Source organism: Octopus sinensis, linkage group LG3 (assembly GCF_006345805.1).
Source record: "Octopus sinensis linkage group LG3, ASM634580v1, whole genome shotgun sequence".
Taxonomy (NCBI): Eukaryota; Metazoa; Mollusca; class Cephalopoda; order Octopoda; family Octopodidae; genus Octopus; species Octopus sinensis.
Window position 1 is genome coordinate 170,037,928 of NC_042999.1, and position 20,340 is coordinate 170,058,267.

The 20,340-nt window shown below is 40.4% G+C and overlaps 1 protein-coding gene across 1 annotated transcript in view; it reads right to left on the bottom strand.

Moving 5' to 3' along the window:
- LOC115209109 (synaptonemal complex protein 1-like) overlaps positions 1 to 20,340 on the bottom strand; it is a 68,895-nt gene that overhangs the window by 33,383 nt on the left and 15,172 nt on the right. The window contains exons 4-6 of the mRNA XM_029777236.2: positions 15,399 to 15,414; positions 11,044 to 11,151; positions 9,965 to 10,046 (exon numbers count right to left, since the gene is read on the bottom strand). Of these exons, the coding sequence (XP_029633096.2) occupies positions 9,965 to 10,046; positions 11,044 to 11,151; positions 15,399 to 15,414 (206 nt within the window). The remainder of the gene's footprint in view (positions 1 to 9,964; positions 10,047 to 11,043; positions 11,152 to 15,398; positions 15,415 to 20,340) is intronic.

Sequence of the window (20,340 nt, forward strand, 5' to 3'; positions counted from 1 at the left end):
AAGTGGTCGTCGGCATCTTCACTATCTCATCCAGCAGCTTATTCCACAGATCCGCAACCCGGACGGAGAAAGCCCCTCTCCTTTGATTGAGATGAAATCGTCGCAGATGGAGCAGGAGTGAAGAACAGCTCTTTCGAGAGGTTACACTTTCTGCTTATGATGTTGTTAGCAAGAATGAGATCACCACGGCGGCGTCGTTTTTCTAGAGAATAAAGGTCGAGCGTCTTCAGCCTTTCTTCATAAGACAAATGCTTGAGACCAAGAACCATGCGGGTAGATGATGTATGTCTTTGAGGAGATAAGGAGAAGAGGTTTGAATCCTGTACTCCAATATGGGTCTCACCAGCGTGAAATAGAGCGGTAGGAATATGGCTGCTGTGAGCATTCCAAATGACCGTCGAATCAAAAACAGAACTCTGCGTGCTTTGTTGGCAGCATGGACGCACTGGACCGAAGGTGAAAAGGAAGAATCCACCAAGATACCCAGCTCCTTTACCTGGTCAGTCCTCTCCAGCAGCAGACGACCCGGGTCGAAATCAAGTTGAGTTGCAGGAGAATAGCCAACAGGCAGATGACAGCACTTTGACATGTTCAGACCATCTCCAAACTTGGTGGAGGCATCAACAAAGATCATCTATATCACCGCGAGGAGTGACCAGTTTGACATCATTGGCAAATAGAAGGGTGTGTTGCGTGAGGTCATCGGGCAAGTCATTTATGAAGACTAAAAACAGTAAGGGCCCAAGCACCAAACCTTGAGGCACGCCACTGCTCGCACTGGAGACGACAGTGAACCATTAACTTGGACTTGGAAGGAGCGATCTGAGAGGAAGGCACCAACCCATCGTACAATATCCGGATGGAAACTATATGCTTGAAACTATATGCTTGAAGGCGGTGGTTTACCGAGTCAAAAGCTTTGGCAAAGTCCAATAAAATGATGTCAACAGCATCACTATCATCGAGGATGCGCGTCACCAATTCTTCCATTACCAGTAAGTTGGTCAAGCATGATCTCTTCGGCACGAAGCCGTGTTGGGAATCAGAGATAGAGGCTGTGTTTTGGAGGTGGAGCATCATACTTTTCTTAAGGATGGTTTCGAACATCTTGCTGATTATTGATGTAAGGGAAACCGGTCGGTAGTTAAGCGGGTCTTCGCGGCTCCCTTTCTTGACAATTGGGCAGATTATCGCTGTTCTCCAGTCTGCAGGTATAACAATATGTCGCCAATGACATATTGAATAGAAGTGTTAAAGGTTCGCAGATGACCGGAGCCAACACTTTGATAACCTGTGGATGTATGCCATCAGGGCTGTGACCCTTGTTGACATCGAGGCCTTGAATAACGCGTTCGACTTTGTCCCGAGTGATGACCAATCTAGGCATTGGAAGTACTGATCTATCAAATGGAGGGGGTTCACGACCATCATCTTGTTTGAAAATTGTTGAAAAAGCCTCGGCAAATAACTGACTCTGCTGATAAGGGTCCTCAATCGATACGCCTGCTGAGTCTACCAACGTTGCAATTTGGTTGTTCAAGTGGGAATTCAGTTGGACATGGGCAAAGAAGGTTTTTGGATTGCTACTGGCGTTTGCCGCGATTCTGTATTCATATCTGAAGCGTTCTTCCTTTTCAATTTTCACGGCTCGGTCTTGTTGAGTTTTGTACACCTCAAAAGCTGCAGTCGAATCTAGATTTTTGAATTCAGCCCAAGCAATATCTCTGAGTCGAAGTTCTCGTTTAACCTTCTTCGTCACCCAGGGCTTGTGTTTCTTCTTCTTGGGAAGCCCAACGGAAACTGCTTGGTCAGTCAACCAGATTACATATGCTTTGACGGACGACCATAGTTCATGAACTGACGACATTGTCATCAGGGATCGCCAGTCCAGAAGCACGGAAGCGAAATAGTTGTGGGCGTAGAAAAAGTTGTGTGCATGTTGAACTTCAGGACTGCATGATCACTCTTGGCAAGAGGGGCGCACACAGATAAGCTTGACACTGATCTTGGATAGCGGGAGAATACCAGATCCAGCATAGATGGCTGCAGCCCAGACCGATGCCTTGTCGGATATTCAACATGTTGCGATAGAAAACAATCTTCAGCCACGTCAAGAAGGGCCTGGCCGACCCGGGAATATGATGTACAAATTGATGAGGGCCAGTCGATCGTGGGAGCATTGAAGTCTCCTAATATCAAACAGTCCTGAGAAGCTGAAATGAATCTTATCGCTTCGAGTAAAAGAGCATCGTCCTGGGAGTCGGCAAGAGGCGGCCTGTAGACAGCTAACATGGGCAGGCAAAACCAGGCATCAAATTTTGTTGTAGGTTGAGCATTAGTGGGTAGAATACCGCTGGACGGTTTGAGATCAGATTTAACATATACAGCAACACCTCCACCTTGCCTTTTTTCTCTGGGTAAATGAACATTGGAGAGAACTTAAGGAAGGAAGGGGCTCATCGATTCTGTACCAACACGCCGAGCAAGAACATGGGGGCTCAATCAACAACATAGAAGTTAAAATCTTGTCCGCATATAGAACAGATGCAACAATCAGACAAATTACGGAAGCTACACACATAATAGAAGATAAACCTAGCCTGAATAGGAAACTGGAATGGAACACTGGCACACACCACAACATATGACAGAAGACGATCCCCATAAACTGGCTACAATATAAACAAAACTGAAAACATAATAAAATAAAATACACAGATAAATAAACAAATGGAAGTAAATAACTGTATACATTTTTTTAATTAAAATTTTTTTTTATTATTATTATTATTATTACTAGTATTGTTGTTATACATACATACAAGCATGCATAATAATAATAATGATAATAATAAGTGGGTGTAAACACATGAACAAAATAAGAATAAACAAAAAACAAATTACACAAATGGATATAAACAGAAGATACAAAAATTATAGGCATCCCCCCTACACACACACTAACTAAACATAGATGCACATAGAGATATACACGTGCACAAATGAAGACACATACAATAGAAATACAAAATGGCTGACGGTTAGTAAGGAGAGACACACAAATAAGAAAGAAGAAAGCAAAGGACCACTGATGAGGTCACAGGAGTGTGACGAAAGAACTCTGGCCGAAATAAGATTAAGATTAATGTAAAAAATAAATAACACTGAAGCAAAGTAACACCAAATATATAGTGCGTGTGTTTTTATTGGCTAAACTGGCAAAATGACCATTCCGAAATACAACAATATATATATATGTATGTATGTATATATATATATATATATATATATATATATATATATATATATATATATATATATATAAAGGTAGTGGGTAGCGAACTTCTTCACTACTTCAGGGAGTGATGACCCTGCCTGACACGAGTTCTGGGCTCAGCTGGCTCTGGCTGACAGTACCTGGTATGGGCCCCTATCCAGGGTTACGGAAAGGAGACAACCTTCAAAGAAATCCGGAGTGGAGCCCCAATGGCAGTTTAGTGTTTGACCAAATTTTATTCTTATTTTCCGTCTTCTTATTATTAAAACTGTCATTATTATTGTTACCATTATTATTATTATATTTCTTTATCATATTATTATTATTATTATTATTATTAGATTTAAATTTATAATTAACATTTAAAGAATAATTAAAGTTATTAATTTTATTTTTATTTTTATTCTTATTTTTATTTATATTATTTTTATTTTTATAATATTATTACCACTATTACTAACAAAATTATTATAATTATTATTAATATTTTTATCTCTAATATTTTTAGTTATATCTTTATTTTTAATAAAAAATTTAATATTACTATTATAACCTGCCTCTCTAAGGGCCTCATTGTACTAAGGAGCATGTTTATTAAAAATCTCTAAATCATAAGAAAGTAATGATATACGTTTACTTATATTATTAATCAACAATTTTTTAATTGATGGTGGGTGATTACTATTAACATTTATATATCTAAGGTTCTCATTAAGTTTATGATATGGTTGTGTTTTACCTGTAATTAGATTAAAATTAACATCTAAATAATTAACATTAAAATTCTCATTATATATAGTAATACTTAAACCATATCTTTTAAAGAAACTATAAAGTTTTTTCTTATATACTTCTAGGTTCCTTTAGTGCAATTCTTAGTAATTAGTAGAAGGTCATCCCTATATAAACCACCCTCTATTTTTAAATTTTCTAATTGGAGTTCAGATAAAAGATAAATACCTACTAAATCCGTAGCTTGTGCAGAATCAGGTGCTCCCATAGGTATATCAAAAAAGTCCCTAGTATCTTTCCTAGCCCATAATTTATTTTTATATTTAATAAACGATTTCCTAGCCATTTTAATTACATTAACTTCTTCAAATGTCATTCTCACTTTATTCATTGCAAAAATAATGGCCTTATTAAACAAAATTTCATTAATAGAAGAATTATCTATATCTATTTGAATAAATTTATATCGATTTTTATCTTTAATATTATTAAACCAATTCAAAGTATTATCAATACTAAACCATAATTTTAAGTAATTAAGTTTATTTAATTTATTAATATATTTATCTAAAATAAGTTTACTCAATTTACCAAGGTCAGATTTACATGGACAAATTAATCTAACTTTAGGGTCTGAATAAAAATTATCTTTATGGTCTTTCAGAGTAATTCTAGGGTGCATAGGTACATAAGGTTCAGTTTCATTATCCAATTCATAGTTTATCATTACTAATTTAGAGGCCTTATTAATATTATAAAGTTTACTATCTGGAACAATTTTATATTTTTTAATTATTTCTTTCTCTAAAAGGTTATGATATAATTTAACATCCAATTTATAGAGATTCCTAGTTTTATCTGATTGTACCATCCATATTTCTCATTTCTTTAATTCTAATTGCTAAATTTCTTAAATATTCATTATTTCTGTTTGGGTATTTATGAAATTTAATGTTTTTCACCACCTTCCAAATATTATCTTCTAGTATTTGTAATTCTCTATTAAATGGGGGTTCATTTTTGGATTTAAAATTAGAAGTAAAATTATCATTCATACTATCATTAAGATTAGATATATTATAGTTATAATAGTAGGCTTTCCATTACCACTTCATCCCACATCTTTCTAGGTCCCCCTCTTCTGTGGGTACCATCCACTTTCAGTGGTTGGTACTTCTTTATGCAGCTGTCCTCGTTCATATGCATCACATATACAAACCAACATAGTCTTCTCTCTTGCATGCTACATTTGATTCCTCTCATGCCCAACTTTTCTCTCAATACATTTACAGTTTGTCATATATGCGCACTGATGTTGCACATCCAACAGAGCATACTACCTTCATTTCTCTCCAGTCTATGCATGTCTTCTGCATTCAGAGCCCATATATATATATATATATATATATATATATGGGCTCTGAATGCAGAAGACATGCATAGACTGGAGAGAAATGAAGGTAGTATGCTCTGTTGGATGTGCAACATCAGTCCGCATATATATATATATGTATATATATATATATGTATATATGTATATATATATATATGTATATATATATATATGTATATATATATAATACCAAAAATACCAACAGAAAACCAAATAAGAAACCACTGCCCTCTTCCCCCACATCACCACCTCAATACTACTGCAGTAACAAAAACTTAAAGAAACATAGGAAGCAGAATGCGCCCCCCACGGCACAAACAAGAAATCCCAAAATATGCTGCTATTCACTGCGCCAGAGACTCTGCACAAATAGTGACTGCATCTTCACGCATCTACCCGGCACTAGACGCACTACCGGCCAAGGCCAAAGTACGCATCCCACAATAACATCAACACCACCAAATAGTAAATCGAAATTCAAAACACACACAACTCGGAGTCCCAAAATCTGCCGGTATTCCCAACATGAGAGAACATGTCTGCTGAGTGACTGTCCCTTCACTCATCTTCCAGGGACCCGACGCACAAACAGAAACAGGGCTTCAAGCCAACACACAAACCTGAATAAAAATAAAAATAGAAACACACCATGCTGCAGTAATGCTGGTCCAGTCTTTTCAGGAAGACACAACAACAACAAAAGTGGAAACTACAACCCTATCCAACAGTGCAACCACACCTCCAGCCAAAAACTGCTCCCTAAGCAGGAAAATTCTTTTTTAGCCATGTTGAACATGGCAAAAGAGATACACAAAAACATTCTAGCCATCACTCAACACCATCCTATGCTATTACCCCAGTGCACCAATTCCCCACATTGCTGCCACTAACACACACAAAAAATCCAAGCCCCCTGCAACAGTCAAAACCAGCCACTACACTAACCTCCACATTCCTACTCAATGCACAAGGTGTCAGCCCTTCCATCAATGCACAAAAATGGAAGGTCCAATTCATTGAAGACTGGGTTGGTAACCATTCACACCACATCCCTTTCTTCATTCTCACTGAGACCCACCTTGACAACTCCCACTTGGAAGCCGAAGTGAGAGTGAAGAATTTCACAACCATCCGCGCGGATCGTATCGGCAGGAGGAAGGGTGGAACTGCCATTTTCCTGCATGATTCATTTACGGCAGATGGAAATAGTATATTCTCCAACGGCTACTGTGAATCAGTCACCGTGCACAACAAAGCCAATGACCTGACAGTAATTGGGCTCTATAGGCCGCCCCAAACACCCATACTGTGCTTTAAAGAATGCCTCAACAGCATTAAGTGCTTTATTCAACAGTGCCATTCTAGCAACATACTCATGATGGGAGACTTCAATCTACCCTGTGTTGACTGGACTACAAACTGTTTGAAACCAAGCACTCCCGCCTCAACCGCTGACAAAGAAGCAGCAGAGTCACTTTTCGACTTTACGAATGAGTTTTTCTTGTCCCAACTTGTCCTTGCACCAACAAGACATCAGAACATTTTGGACCTAGTGTTTAGTAACCACACTAACACTATACATAACGTTACAGTGGAAAAAACCCTTCTTTCAGACCATGACATGGTTCTCTGTAACATGAAATTCCACCAGCCGAAAGCTAATCCTAGTGACCTTCCTCCAGCCCACTCATTTGACAACATGGATCTCCATAATGCCAACTGGGATGCAATCAGGAACGAGCTATCACATGTTGACTGGTCCTTTACACATACACACATCTCCACCAACCATAAAACATCTTGGCAGATCTTTGTAGACACCGTCACAGACATATGTGCAAAACAATCCCCACCAAGACCTGTGAACAAAAAGTGCAGAATCCCCCAAAACAGAAAAACCATTATCAGAAAAATAAAAAGAACAAACAAAAAATTAACAAACTAAAGTACTGCCAACAGCAACACACACATTCGACGGCTATCGCACTGCTTGAATCCAAAAAATATAACCTCCAACAATGCATGAAGACCCTCATCAATAACCAAAGATCAGCTGAGGAGAAGTGGGCCATTGAAAAAATCAAACTCAACCCCAAAGTGTTCTTTTCATTTGCGAGGAAACGCAGGGTCACTGTCTCCACTGTAGGCCCTCTAATTGACAAAACTGGCACTCTCCAAGATAATGCCAAATCCATGGCCGAGATACTGCAGAAACAATACTGCTCTGTTTTCAGCAATCCTGATATGGCCGATCTGGGCTGTATCAGTGATGTCAACCCCCAACACACTATATCGGACATAACGTTTAGTGCCCCTGATGTCTTAGCGGCGATAAACGAAATAAAACACAATTCAGCAGTAGGCCCCGATAGGTTCCCTGCTTGTGTCCTGAAGGTGTGTCGACACCAACTTGCATCTCCCCTTGCTAATCTGTGGAGAAACTCACTGGATGCTGGCTATATTCCAAAAAACCTTCTGTCCCAGTCTGTTGTCCCAGTTTTCAAAAAGGGAAACAAGTCCCTTGCAGTGAATTACCGTCCGATCTCACTCACCTCTCATATCATCAAGGTATTTGAGAGGGTGGTGAGATCTCGAATAACCCAATTTCTGGAAAACAACAGACGGCTGATCTCCAACCAACATGGGTTCCGTAATGGAAGGGACTGCCTAACGCAGCTCCTGCATCACTTTGAGGACATTTTGAGAGCTTTGGGAGAGGGCTCCAACACCGATGTCATCTACCTTGATTTCAGTAAGGCCTTCGACAGGGTCGATCACAAGATCCTATTGAAAAAACTATCCAACATTGGTGTCTCTGGAAAGTTACTGAAATGGATCAAGTGTTTCCTGACAGACAGATCTCAACATGTTGTAGTTGAAGGGGTAAAATCAAGCCAGCCAAAGTCAGTAGTGGCGTTCCGCAAGGCACTGTGCTGGGCCCACTTCTTTTCATCATTTACATTAATGACATTAATGACATCATCAAGCACAGCAACATAAAAATCTTTGCAGATAACTCCAAGCTACAGAAGGTCATAAATGAGGCGAGTGACCGGACATGCCTTCAGTCAGATCTACTGGCTGTTATCCAATGGGCAGAAAAAAACAATATGCTGCTGAACGAGGATAAATTTGAGCTAATCCACTTTGGAAAAGAGGATGCCCTGAAACTCCCATACTCCCTTCCTTCAGTTATTGCGTGTGTATGTGTGTTAAATAAAATGAAACCACACAGAAGACAGGACTATCTAATTCAGTGTGACTTTTCTTAAGATGGCTGGATACAATTTGAAGATTTGATTTGCTATTTCTAGAATTCCAGTAACCATGTACAGAGTCTACAATTGGCTCATAAAACTAGATGTAACCTTGAACAACAGTTGGTAACAAAGGAGTTAAATGTATGCTTCAAATCAGAACAGAGTTATGACATTTCCAAAATTTAATATAATATTTTAAAGAGAAAAATGATAATTGCTATGAAGTAAGAGGTTAGCTACCAGCAAGATGACACTAGAATGTTGATGTTGTTGTTCTTATTGTTGTTTAGAATTAGGTCAATCCTGATTATAGCCAACTCTAATCAGAGGCATACCAATTTCTTTTTTTTCTCAGATATGTATCTTGAACTACATTATACAGTGTGTTTTTCCTCACATTTTTTTTTATTTAGGTAAAGAGTGGTAAGCAAGAAATTTGACTGTTATTTCTTGCAAGTTAAGCAATCATCCTGAAGCTGCTTTATGGCTTGTAGAAAGAGATAACCCACAAAGCTACCCAGATACATAGCTAGGAGGGTGAGGTCTACTTCAGGTGATGCTTTTTATGGAGGCAACACTTTAGGGTCTGCAGTATAGGTCTGTATAGGTAGTAGCAGTAGCAACAGCAACAATGGCAACAATAACAGCAGTAATGGAAGCAACACTAGCAGCAACAGCACTAGTGGAGGCGCAATGGCCCTAGTGGTTAGGGCAGTGGACTCGTGGTCATCAGAACATGGTTTCGATTCCCAGACTGGGGATTGTGAGTGTTTATTGAGCAAAAACACCTAAGCTCCACGAGGCTCCGGTGGGGGGAGGGGGTGAACCCTGCTGTCGTCTTTCACCACAACTTTCTCTCACTCTTTCTTCCTACTTCTGCCACAAAGCAGAGGAACCATGGTGTAACCCACTATGGTGTGGTAAACTTTCAGCCCCTAGTCCAGATTGCGAATCCTCTGTACCCCAAGATGCTTCAGCTCTCCACCCGTTAAAAGCCACTGTTTACAGAATGAGGATAACAACGTAGCTTTCGCACCCGAGCAACTGCCAGTCTATCACGTGTGGTGGGTGGATCTTCAAGTTGCCACACGCATTCTTAGTAGCTTAGAGTAGGCTCGAATTAGGGATTATTCTTTGTGGCTAATGGTGTGAGTCCTGATTGGAAGAAGAAGAAGACAAAGGAGGAGGAGAAACAACTGCACTAGCACAATGATAACAACAGCAACAGCAGCAACAACAACAACTACAGCAGCAGCAGTAGCAGAAATTAGAAAAACAAATAAAAACAAAACAAATAATTACTCTTTTTCATCTGCAACAAATTTGGTTTGAAATATCGTTGCCATTTGTACATTTTGGCACATTTTCAAAAGTTCTGAAATGTCTGATGGGTAAAAAAGAAAAGAAATAAGAAAATATCAGATTGAAAAATACTACAAGACAAGATTTTAAAGTTTCACTTCACATTCTCCTGTCACACAACACCTACTTCCCTGATTCTTCTGGTACTTCAACCTGTCAAAGCTATCCCTATTCTATGCTTACTACTCTCTTTTGTAGCAAATGTGCTTCCTATTTGACCCATCATGGACAACTTAACAAATATCTAATATAATTGTCTTGTCCCCTCACAATCTAAGCCCACAGCCTGAAAAATATTGTGGCTATGAATTGCCCTTCCCCCTTTTGAAGGCCTGTAGCCTTGCCTTGTGGCTAGGATGTTGGGCTCATGATTATCAGGTTGTCAGTCCAATCCTCGGACTGGGCAGTGCACAGTCTTTTTTTAGTAAAGCATTTCAATTCTCATTGCTCAAATACACTCAACTGAAAATAAGTACCAATTAACCTATGGATTAACTTGTGATGGACTGATGTCTTGCTTAGTAGGGAAGTTTCATACATTCAAACTAAATATCTTAGAGATCCCGATAAACTCTGGTTTCATAAGCCAGTAAACTCAAAACAATTTTTACATCTCCCTCTCATTATATTACAAGGAATATAAGGCAGTGAGTTGGCAAAATCACTAACATGCTGGACAGAATTCTTAGTGGCATTTTGTCTATCTTCATGTTCTGGGTTCAAATTCATGCTTTTGGGGTTGACAAAATAAGAACCAGTTGAGCACAGGGGTTGCTGTTATCAGTCACCTCCCTCCCACAAAATTTCAGGCCTTGTGCCTATAGCAGAAAGGATTATAATACAAGGAATAGATCATGCCTTTCTTCCTGCATTTATAGAGGGTGACTAAAAGTGTGTTAATTTCAGTATTTGAGGTTTTATTAAAGAAAAGTTTAACAGTTACCAATGACACCAGTCATCAGAACAAAATACAAATAAATAAATAAATAAATGAAAAATGCAAGAATGTTATGACTTGCCTTTCTCCAGTTTGGTGCATTCTTGTAACTTCTTTTGCGTTTCACACTGATTGAGTTGTTGAGTCAATTCTGACAAAACTCTAAGGTTGGTATCATAGTTCTCTTTCGCTGAATTTCAGAGTAAGAATCAGAATATACCACAATGATAGCATCGTATAGATTTAACTCTTTCAAGTTCAGAATTAATGGTGTCAAATATTGGCAGAAGGCTAGCAATTTTAAGGGTGTGGGTAAGTTGATTACATTGACCCCAGAGTTCAAATGATCCTTCTTTTATTGACCCAGAAAGGATGAAAGGAAATGCCGACCTTGGTAGCATTTGAACTCTGATGAAATGCTGCTAAGCATTTTGTCTGGAGTGCTAATGATTCTGTTAGTTCGTTGCCTTCAAATTCAGAATAATCAACAGTAATTATAGTTTGTTCCATAACAATTCATTCTTTAATTCATTAATGATTTTTAATAATAACAATTTTAACAATACAGAGATGAATAAAGACAACTAAGAAAAGCAACGTTTTAAATTAATATATACACTTGACTGAGCCTTTGATTAAAATATTGAAGTATATACACATAATGTGTATACAAATGTGAAATGGCAAATGGCACTAGCTGTAATATTTTGGCTTAGAGACCTCTGAAGGAGAATTAAGTGTTGAAAACACAGAGCTTTACTCAGAAAGCCAGTGGACTATGTTTTGACCTGATTGGATCCTCTCAGTGATGAATACCCCATACATTGTAAGTTAAGCTTAAAAAAAAGCTTGTTCCAATATAGAAATTGGTCACCAAAGCAGTTGTTGATTTGTGCAAGAACTAATCCAGCAGGAATTAAAGTTAAAATACACACTAGTCATCATCATCATCATTTAACATCCGCTTTCCATGCTAGCATGGGTTGGACAATTGGACTGAGGACTGGCGAACCAGATGGCTGCACCAGGCTCCAATCTGATCTGGCAGAGTTTCTACAACTGGATGCCTTTCCTAATGTCAACCACTTCGAGAGTGTAGTGGGTGCTTTTACGTGCCACCAGCACGAGAGCCAGTCAGGCGGTACTGGCAATGGCCACTCTCAAATGGTGTTTTTTTTACATGCCACCTGCACAGGAGCCAGTCCAGCAGCACTGGCAATGACCTTGCTTGAATGTTTTTTCATGTGCCATCGACACAAGTGCCAGTAAGGTGACTCTGGTTATGATCACGCTTGAATGGTGATTTTTACGTGCCACCAGCACGGAAGCCAGTTAGCTGCTCTGGCGATGATCATGCTCGGATGGTGCTCTTAGTGCACCACTAGCACAGATGCCAGTCATCGAATACTAGTATATAAATATTTATAATATGGAGACTGTTGTGCTAAAAACACAGGATGTTTACTTTGGGAAGCAGATATAAAATGATGATGAACTATATCAGTGGATCCCAAACATTTTCAGGCTGCCGCCCACTTGACTCCCAGGCCACATTTTTAGAGCCTCCACTCCACATACCATTACAAATATAGACTACTTACTGCATCAAATTCAAAACGTCTGTATTTCACAAATAAAACTTAACCCAATTAACCCATTATTTTATAAGGTTGTCCCAAAAGTTCATAGAAAGTCTTGGAAAATAATGGTCTTTATTTTGAGGAATAATTTTTGTTGTTTTTGTTAGTACTTGGCGAGTAAAAATTCAATTTTCACAAGTGTTTACGAACATTTGGGACAACCTAATATTTGTTCTTACATCAATCGCTCCCTTTTGGTCACCCCGTTATTGCCCCCACTTTTCTTCAGTGTCTCTGGATCTTTCCACTGCTCCCACAGAGGCAGTACTGCCCACTTTGGGAACTACTGAACTATATGTTATATAGAAGAGCTCTGGGTCCCTCCTATTTGACCCACTCCATCACTGAGCACTCACAACTCAACCCATTCCATCACTCTTACCACTTCACCCACCACTTTCCTTCACACTACCCTCTTTTCCCCCTGTCTTCTCCATTATTCCCCACCAATGCTATTTCTTCTATCCATTTCTATTCTCTTACAACAACAAATCTATTTCTCCCATCATACTATAACTTCTGCTCTTTCAGTCACAGGTGCTCTCTTTCACTTTGTGAGACACAAAGTAATTCCCTAGTGCAGGAGCAGCTAAAAAAAAAGCCCACCCAGAACTTTCTGTAAATGGTTGGTAAATTAAATCAAGCAGTGACAGCACAGGGCTTGAGAGACAGTTCTTTAGTATTGCCAAGAGCAAGGCAACCTCTAATGTGATGGTGCCATGAAAACAAGCAACCAGTACACTCTGTAAAATGGTTGGTGTTAGGGAAAGCATCCAACTATGGAAATCCTGTCAAAACTGAAACTTTGGAGCAAGATGTGGTCTTTCAGCCGATCAGATCCTGTCAAATTGTCCAACACATAACAGCAAGGAAAGTAAATGTGAAATGATGATGATGCTAATGATGATGATGTTGGTGAGATTCATTCATCTTTATGCTTATTTTTCTGTGCTGGCATGGGTTACACAAATGCACGTTCTTGAGAGATTGTTTTTATAGTTAGTTATTAAGTTTAGTTAATTTTTTGACTCAAAAAGCAAAAAGCAAGGCCATGTAGGGGGACATGGAGTTATGTACAGGGTGGTGTTCATGTAAAGAGTTCAGGCCACTTGAGGTCAAGGGAGACTTTGAACCGAGCAGTCGTCGGCATCTACACCATCTCGTCTGGCAGCTTATTCCACGGATCCGCAACCCGGACAGAGAAAGCCCCTCTCCTTCGGTTGAGATGAAATCGTCACAGGTAGAGCTTTTCGGAATGACCCAGCAGCCGATGCTCTAGAGCAGGAGTGAAGAACAGCTCTTTCGAGAGGTTACACTTTCCGCTTATGATGTTGTGAGCAAGAATGAGATCTCCACAGCGGTGGCGTTTTTCTAGAGAATAAAGGTCGAGCATCTTCAGCCTTTCTTCAAAAGACAAATTCTTGAGACCAAGAACCATGCGGGTAGCCAGCTTCTGGACTCTTTCGAGATGCTGTATGTCTTTGAGGAGATAAGGAGAAGAGGCTTGAATCCCGTACTCCAATATGGGTCTCACCAGCGTGACATAGAGTGGTAGGAATATGGCTGCTGTGAGCATTCCGAATGACTGTCGAATCAAGAACAGAATTCCGCGTGCTTTGTTGGCAGCATGGACGCACTGGGCCGAAGGCGAAAAGGAGGAATCCACCAAGATACCCAGGTCCTTTACCTGATCGGTCCTTGCTCTTCCTCATATTTTCATTCCACTTATCTTTGAAAGTACAGAGATACCAGCTGATTTATTGACAGGAAAATGACAACAGACATCACTGTCCATAGCTCTGCAATTTTTTATGCAAGTGCAGAAAGTAAATACACACACACACAGATTTCTAATACAAGCACAAAGCCTCATGTTTAAAGGCAGGGAATAATCGATTATAATCAATATCAGTACTTAAATGGAATCTATTTTATCAGCTTCAGAGGATTGAAAGGTTAACTGACCCAGGCAATATTTGGGCCCTGAATTTAAAGATGTGTAATTAAAATATCACAATGCATCTTGCTGAGTGCTCTACTGATTGTGCCAAACCAGTGCAATCACTTTTACTACTAGTATAAGTAACAACTGTAGAATCATACTTCTGAAATAAAATTATGGTACATATAAGAAAAGTGATATGATGTACAACTTCTCGTCATCACTGTTATATCTGAACTGTTATAATATCAAATGTTCCTAATGTTCTCTTATTACTCTCCAAATGTGTATCTTCAACAAGCACTCCATGATATCTCTATTCAATAATTCCAACGACCCGTACACTATGACTGTGCAAATGACACTCTTCTCAGACTGTTCTGTGCATGCTCATTTATACTAACCAGTATAGTTCACTTAGCCAATCGTGGGGGTACCATTTACTCTTTTACTTGTTTCAGTCATTTGACCGTGGCCATGCTGGAGCACCGCCTTTAGTCGAGCAAATCAACCCCAGGACTTATTCTTTGGAAGCCCAGTACTTATTCTATCGGTCTCTTTTGCCAAACTGCTAAGTTACGGGGACGTAAACACACCACCATTGGTTGTCATGTGATGGGGGACAAACACAGACACACACACACACACACACATACGATGAGCTTCTTTCAGTTTCTGTCTACCAAATCCACTCACAAGGCTTTGGCCGGCCTGAGGCTATAGTAGAAGACACTTGCCCAAGGTACCATGCAGTGGGACTGAACCCGGAACCATCTGGTTGCTAAGCAAGCTACTTACCACACAGCCACTCCTGCACCTACAGATTCTCCATACAACAAAAAAGAAATACTTTACCTTGTTCCAACTGGACCTAGTGGAAAAGAAAATAATAAAATAATTGAAAGTTTTCAAATTTGCAGGCAATATAAATAATTACTTAACACACATACTCTCTCTCTCTAACTTTACCCTTTCTGTACTGCCACCCTTTCTTTCTCTCCTCTCTGGCCACCTCTACTTTCACCCATCACCTACTTTTTTCTCTGTTCACCTCTGCTTTTGATCATCATTTCACTCTCATCTACATCACAATAAATCTGCCTCTTCTTATCTTGCTCTTTTCCCTTACACCCAATCATTCTAGCTTTTCTGCTGGCATTGCCCAGCAGAGAAGTAGTTGGATTGTGAGGTACCTGTAGCCATGCCCAATCAAGGGCTTATCAATCTTTCTTGCATTGGTGCCACAAGAAAATGCATCTACTACACTCTGTGAAAGTAGCTAGTGATAGGAAGGACATCCAACCATGGAAACCAAGCTAATGGACATGTATGAATACCAGTGACTCCCACTAAGAAATGGTTTGCACCATGATGACTAATCCAACTCATGTCAACATAAAAGTCTGCTCTGTGTGTGTGTGTGTGTGTGTGTGTGTGTGTGTGTGTGTGTGTGTATCTTTTATCTTTTACTTCTTTCAGTCATTGGACCATGGTTATGCTGGAGTACTGTCCTGAGAAAACGTCAAACAATGCCTCATGAGACTTGAACCTATATCTCCTGCAGACATGACAGATGTTCTACTATTGTACCAAACAGCCTCATACAGATCTATCAAACAAATCAATTGTGCTTAATCTTTGAAATCAATTAAATTGGAAGTTCTTCAGTTCTTTAAATATTTTGAACCATTGTTACTTCTGACTATGCTGGTTCACCATGAAAGATGGTACTTCAGTTCACGAATTTCATTTTTCCTACATCTCTTTTGTTGTTGCTTCTCCACAACAGCTTGAATGGAATAATTTAGTGTTTTGTGAATTTGGTTATTTACATATAAAGTATACTGAATGAATAACATTTATAGCTTGGTGACTCTCATTCTGTTTATTGTCCAACTGAAAGTGAAACAGGAGAATCCAAGGGAAAATAATGCTCTGTGTTGGTAAACAATAGAAAGTACAAACAGATTATGAACTGAATCGGAAATGTCAAACCTATCAGCTGCCTTGTGGCATGCTTACTTATTCCCAGTAGTTAAGATAGTGTCAATACATTTATTGAATGTAGGGATCATAGAAAAGCTATCTAGAATCAAGAAAAAATTTATGTAATGAGACAGACAGACAGAGAAATAAGTTAGTGTTTATATATAAATTATTTCTCATTAGCTTTGTGATGTTCCTGGCATTGAATATCATCATCATCATCATCATCGTTTAAACGGACGCTAAACGATGATGATGATGATGATGATGATGATATTCAATGCCAGGAACATCACAAAGCTAATGAGAAATAATTTATATAGTAAGACAGACAAACAAGAAGACTGACAGACAGGCAGGCAGACAGACAGACAGGCAGATAGACAGACAGATAATCAAGTCGGTTTTAATATAACAAATTCAGGGATTAATTCATTTGAACAGATTAATTGGAATTAGGCACAGGCATTGCTGTGTGGTAAAATGTTTGCTTTCCAACCACATGGTTCTGGGTTCAGGTCCACTGTGTGGCACCTTGGACAAATGTCTGCCACTATAGTTTTATGACTGGATTTGGTAGATGGAAACTGAGAGAAGACTGTCATATATATATATCATTATCATTGTTTAACGTCCGCCTTCCATGCTGGTATGTGGTAGGGGGGGAACTATATATATATATTTAGAGATATGTTACTTGAAGCCTTTGACGAAGTGGAAGGGGGTATAGCTACACATGGGGTAGAAGACAACTGGACGTTTCTGAGGGACAACCTGCTGAAAGCCGCTGACCAGATCTGTGGCTGGTGCAAAGTCCCCTTAAGACCCAAAATAACATGGTGGTGGAACAATATTGTTGATAGGGCTATTAGACAAAAGAAACAGGCTTGGAAGGCCTGGAAGAACGGTGGTAGCAGGGAAGTGTATCAGACTGCCAGAAGGGAAGCTAGGAGACAGGTCTATCTAGCCAGAGGGGAAGCAGATAAAAGAAAATTTGCCAATGTCCTGCGCCGTGAGGATGAAAGACTTGAGGTATTTCGTGTTGCAAGACAGTGTGTGAGAGAGAATCGAGATGTGGTAGGAGAGAAATGTGTTCGCATGGAGGATGGTTCACTTGCGTTAAATGAGGATGCAAAGAGAGAAGCTTGGAGACGCCACTATGAAAGGTTGCTGAATGAGGAAAATGAATGGGATAAAGAGAGTCTGCCGAATGTTGACCCAACAGAGGGACCAGCTATCCGAGTTGATAGTTCCGTGGTAGCTAAGGCAATTAGAAGCATGAAGACAGGGAAAGCCCCAGGCCCATCAGGAATTACTGCAGAGATGCTCAAAATATCTGGTAGTGTCGGCTATAGCATAGTCACCCGTATAGTTAACCAGGTGATACACGAAGGAGTCATACCCAATGACTGGTGTAGCAGCATAATAGTCAACTGCTACAAAGGTAAAGGCGATGCCCTAGATACAAATAACTACAGGGGCATCAAGCTGTTGGATCAGGTAATGAAGGTTACGGAGAGGGTTATAGCCCAGTTAATTAGAGAGAGAGTTAGCTTAGATGATATGCAGTTTGGGTTCGTGCCAGGGAAAAGTACTACTGATGCTATATTCCTGGTAAGACAGCTGCAGGAGAAATACCTAGCCAAAGGTAAGCCCTTGTACCTGGCTTTTGTTGACTTAGAGAAAGCCTTTGACAGGGTCCCCCGATCCCTTATCTGGTGGTCAATGAGGAAACTAGGGATAGATGAATGGTTAGTGAGAGCTGTGCGAGCCATGTACAGAGACGCAGCTAGTAAGGTGAGGGTTGGCAACGAGTACAGTGAAGAATTCCGGGTAGAGGTTGGGGTCCACCAAGGTTCAGTCCTCAGCCCCCTCCTATTTATCATAGTCCTCCAGGCAATAACGGAAGAATTTAAGACAGGATGCCCCTGGGAGCTCCTATATGCTGATGACCTTGCTCTAATTGCTGAGTCACTATCAGAACTGGAGGAGAAGTTTCAGGTGTGGAAACAAGGATTAGAATCGAAGGGCCTTAGAATCAACCTAGCCAAAACCAAAGTCCTAATAAGTAGGAAGGTGGACCAACCACAAACGACTTCAGGTAGATGGCCCTGCTCGATCTGTAAAAAAGGTGTAGGTAGAAACTCTATAAGGTGCACCAAGTGTAAGCTATGGACACATAAGAGGTGCAGCAATGTCAAAGGAAGGCTAACTAAGAAAATAGTTTTTGTCTGTGGCAGATGCTCAGGAGAAATAAACACTGGAAATGTGCAGAGTCCAACCTCTACCACGTTCCAGGGAGACAAACTAGAAGTAGTTGATAGCTTCCGCTACCTAGGAGACCAAGTCAGTAGCGGGGGTGGGTGTGCTGAAAGTGTAACTGCTAGAGTAAGAATAGCCTGGGCAAAGTTTAGAGAGCTCTTACCCCTGCTGGTGACAAAAGGTCTCTCGCTAAGAGTAAAAGGCAGACTATATGATGCGTGTGTACGTACAGCCATGCTACATGGTAGTGAAACATGGGCCGTGACAGCTGAGGATATGCGTAAGCTTGCAAGAAATGAAGCCAGTATGCTCCGATGGATGTGTAATGTCAGTGTTCATAATCGTCAGAGTGTAAGTACTTTGAGAGAAAAGTTGAACCTAAGAAGTGTCAGTTGTGGTGTGCAAGAGAGACGGCTGCGCTGGTATGGTCATGTGACGAGAATGGCTGAAGATAGTTGTGTGCAAAAGTGCTACAACCTAGCAGTTGAGGGAACCTGTGGAAGAGGTAGACCCAGGAAAACCTGGGACGAGGTGGTGAAGCACGACCTTCGAACTTTAGGTCTCACTAAGGAAATGACTGAAGACCGAGTCCTATGGAAGTGTGCTGTGCATGAGAGGACCCGGCAGGACTAGTCAGGCCATATCCCATGGCCCCTACCTGGGACGTAGTCGATCCACCTGTGCATACCTTCCTTCTTGTGACACTTGTGAAGACCTGCTGAGGCAAGTGAAAATCAATCAAAATAGATGAACATCAATGGAATTTGTATCTTTGTGGTACCAGTGCCTGTGGCACACAAGAAAACCATCCGAACGTGGCCGTAGCCAGTACCGCATCGACTGGCCTCCGTGCTGTGGGAACATGGTGGCACATAAAAACACCATCCGAAGACCCGGCAAGACTAGTCAGGTCATAACCCATGGGCCCTACCTGGGACGTAGTCAGTCCACCTGTACATACCTTCCGACTTGTGAAGACCTGCTGAGGCAAGTGAAAATCAAATAAAATCAAAACAAATCAAAATAGATGAACATCAATGGAATTTGTATCCTTGCCGGTGGCACACAAGAATCCATCCGAACGTGGCCGTAGTCAGTACCGCTTGTGGTACCAGTGCCGGTGGCACACAAGAATCCATCCGAACGTGGCCGTAGTCAGTACCGCATCACTGGCCATCGTGCTGTGGGCACATAACAAACACCATCCGGTCGTGGCCGTTCGCCAGCCTCATCTAGCACCTGTGCATACCTTCCTCCTTGTGATACTTGTGAAGGCCTGTTGAGGCAAGTGAAAATCAAAGGCCTGTTGAGGCAAGTGAAAATCAAAATCAAAATCAAAATCAAATCAAAACAAATCAAAATAGATGAACATCAATGGAATTTGTATCCTTGTGGTACCAGTGCCGGTGGCACACAAGAGAAAACCATCCGAAAGTGGCCGTAGCCAGTACCGCATCGACTGGCCTCCGTTCTGTGGGCACATGACAAACACCATCCGATCGTGGCCGTTCGCCAGCCTCATCTAGCACCTGTGTCGGTGGCACATAAA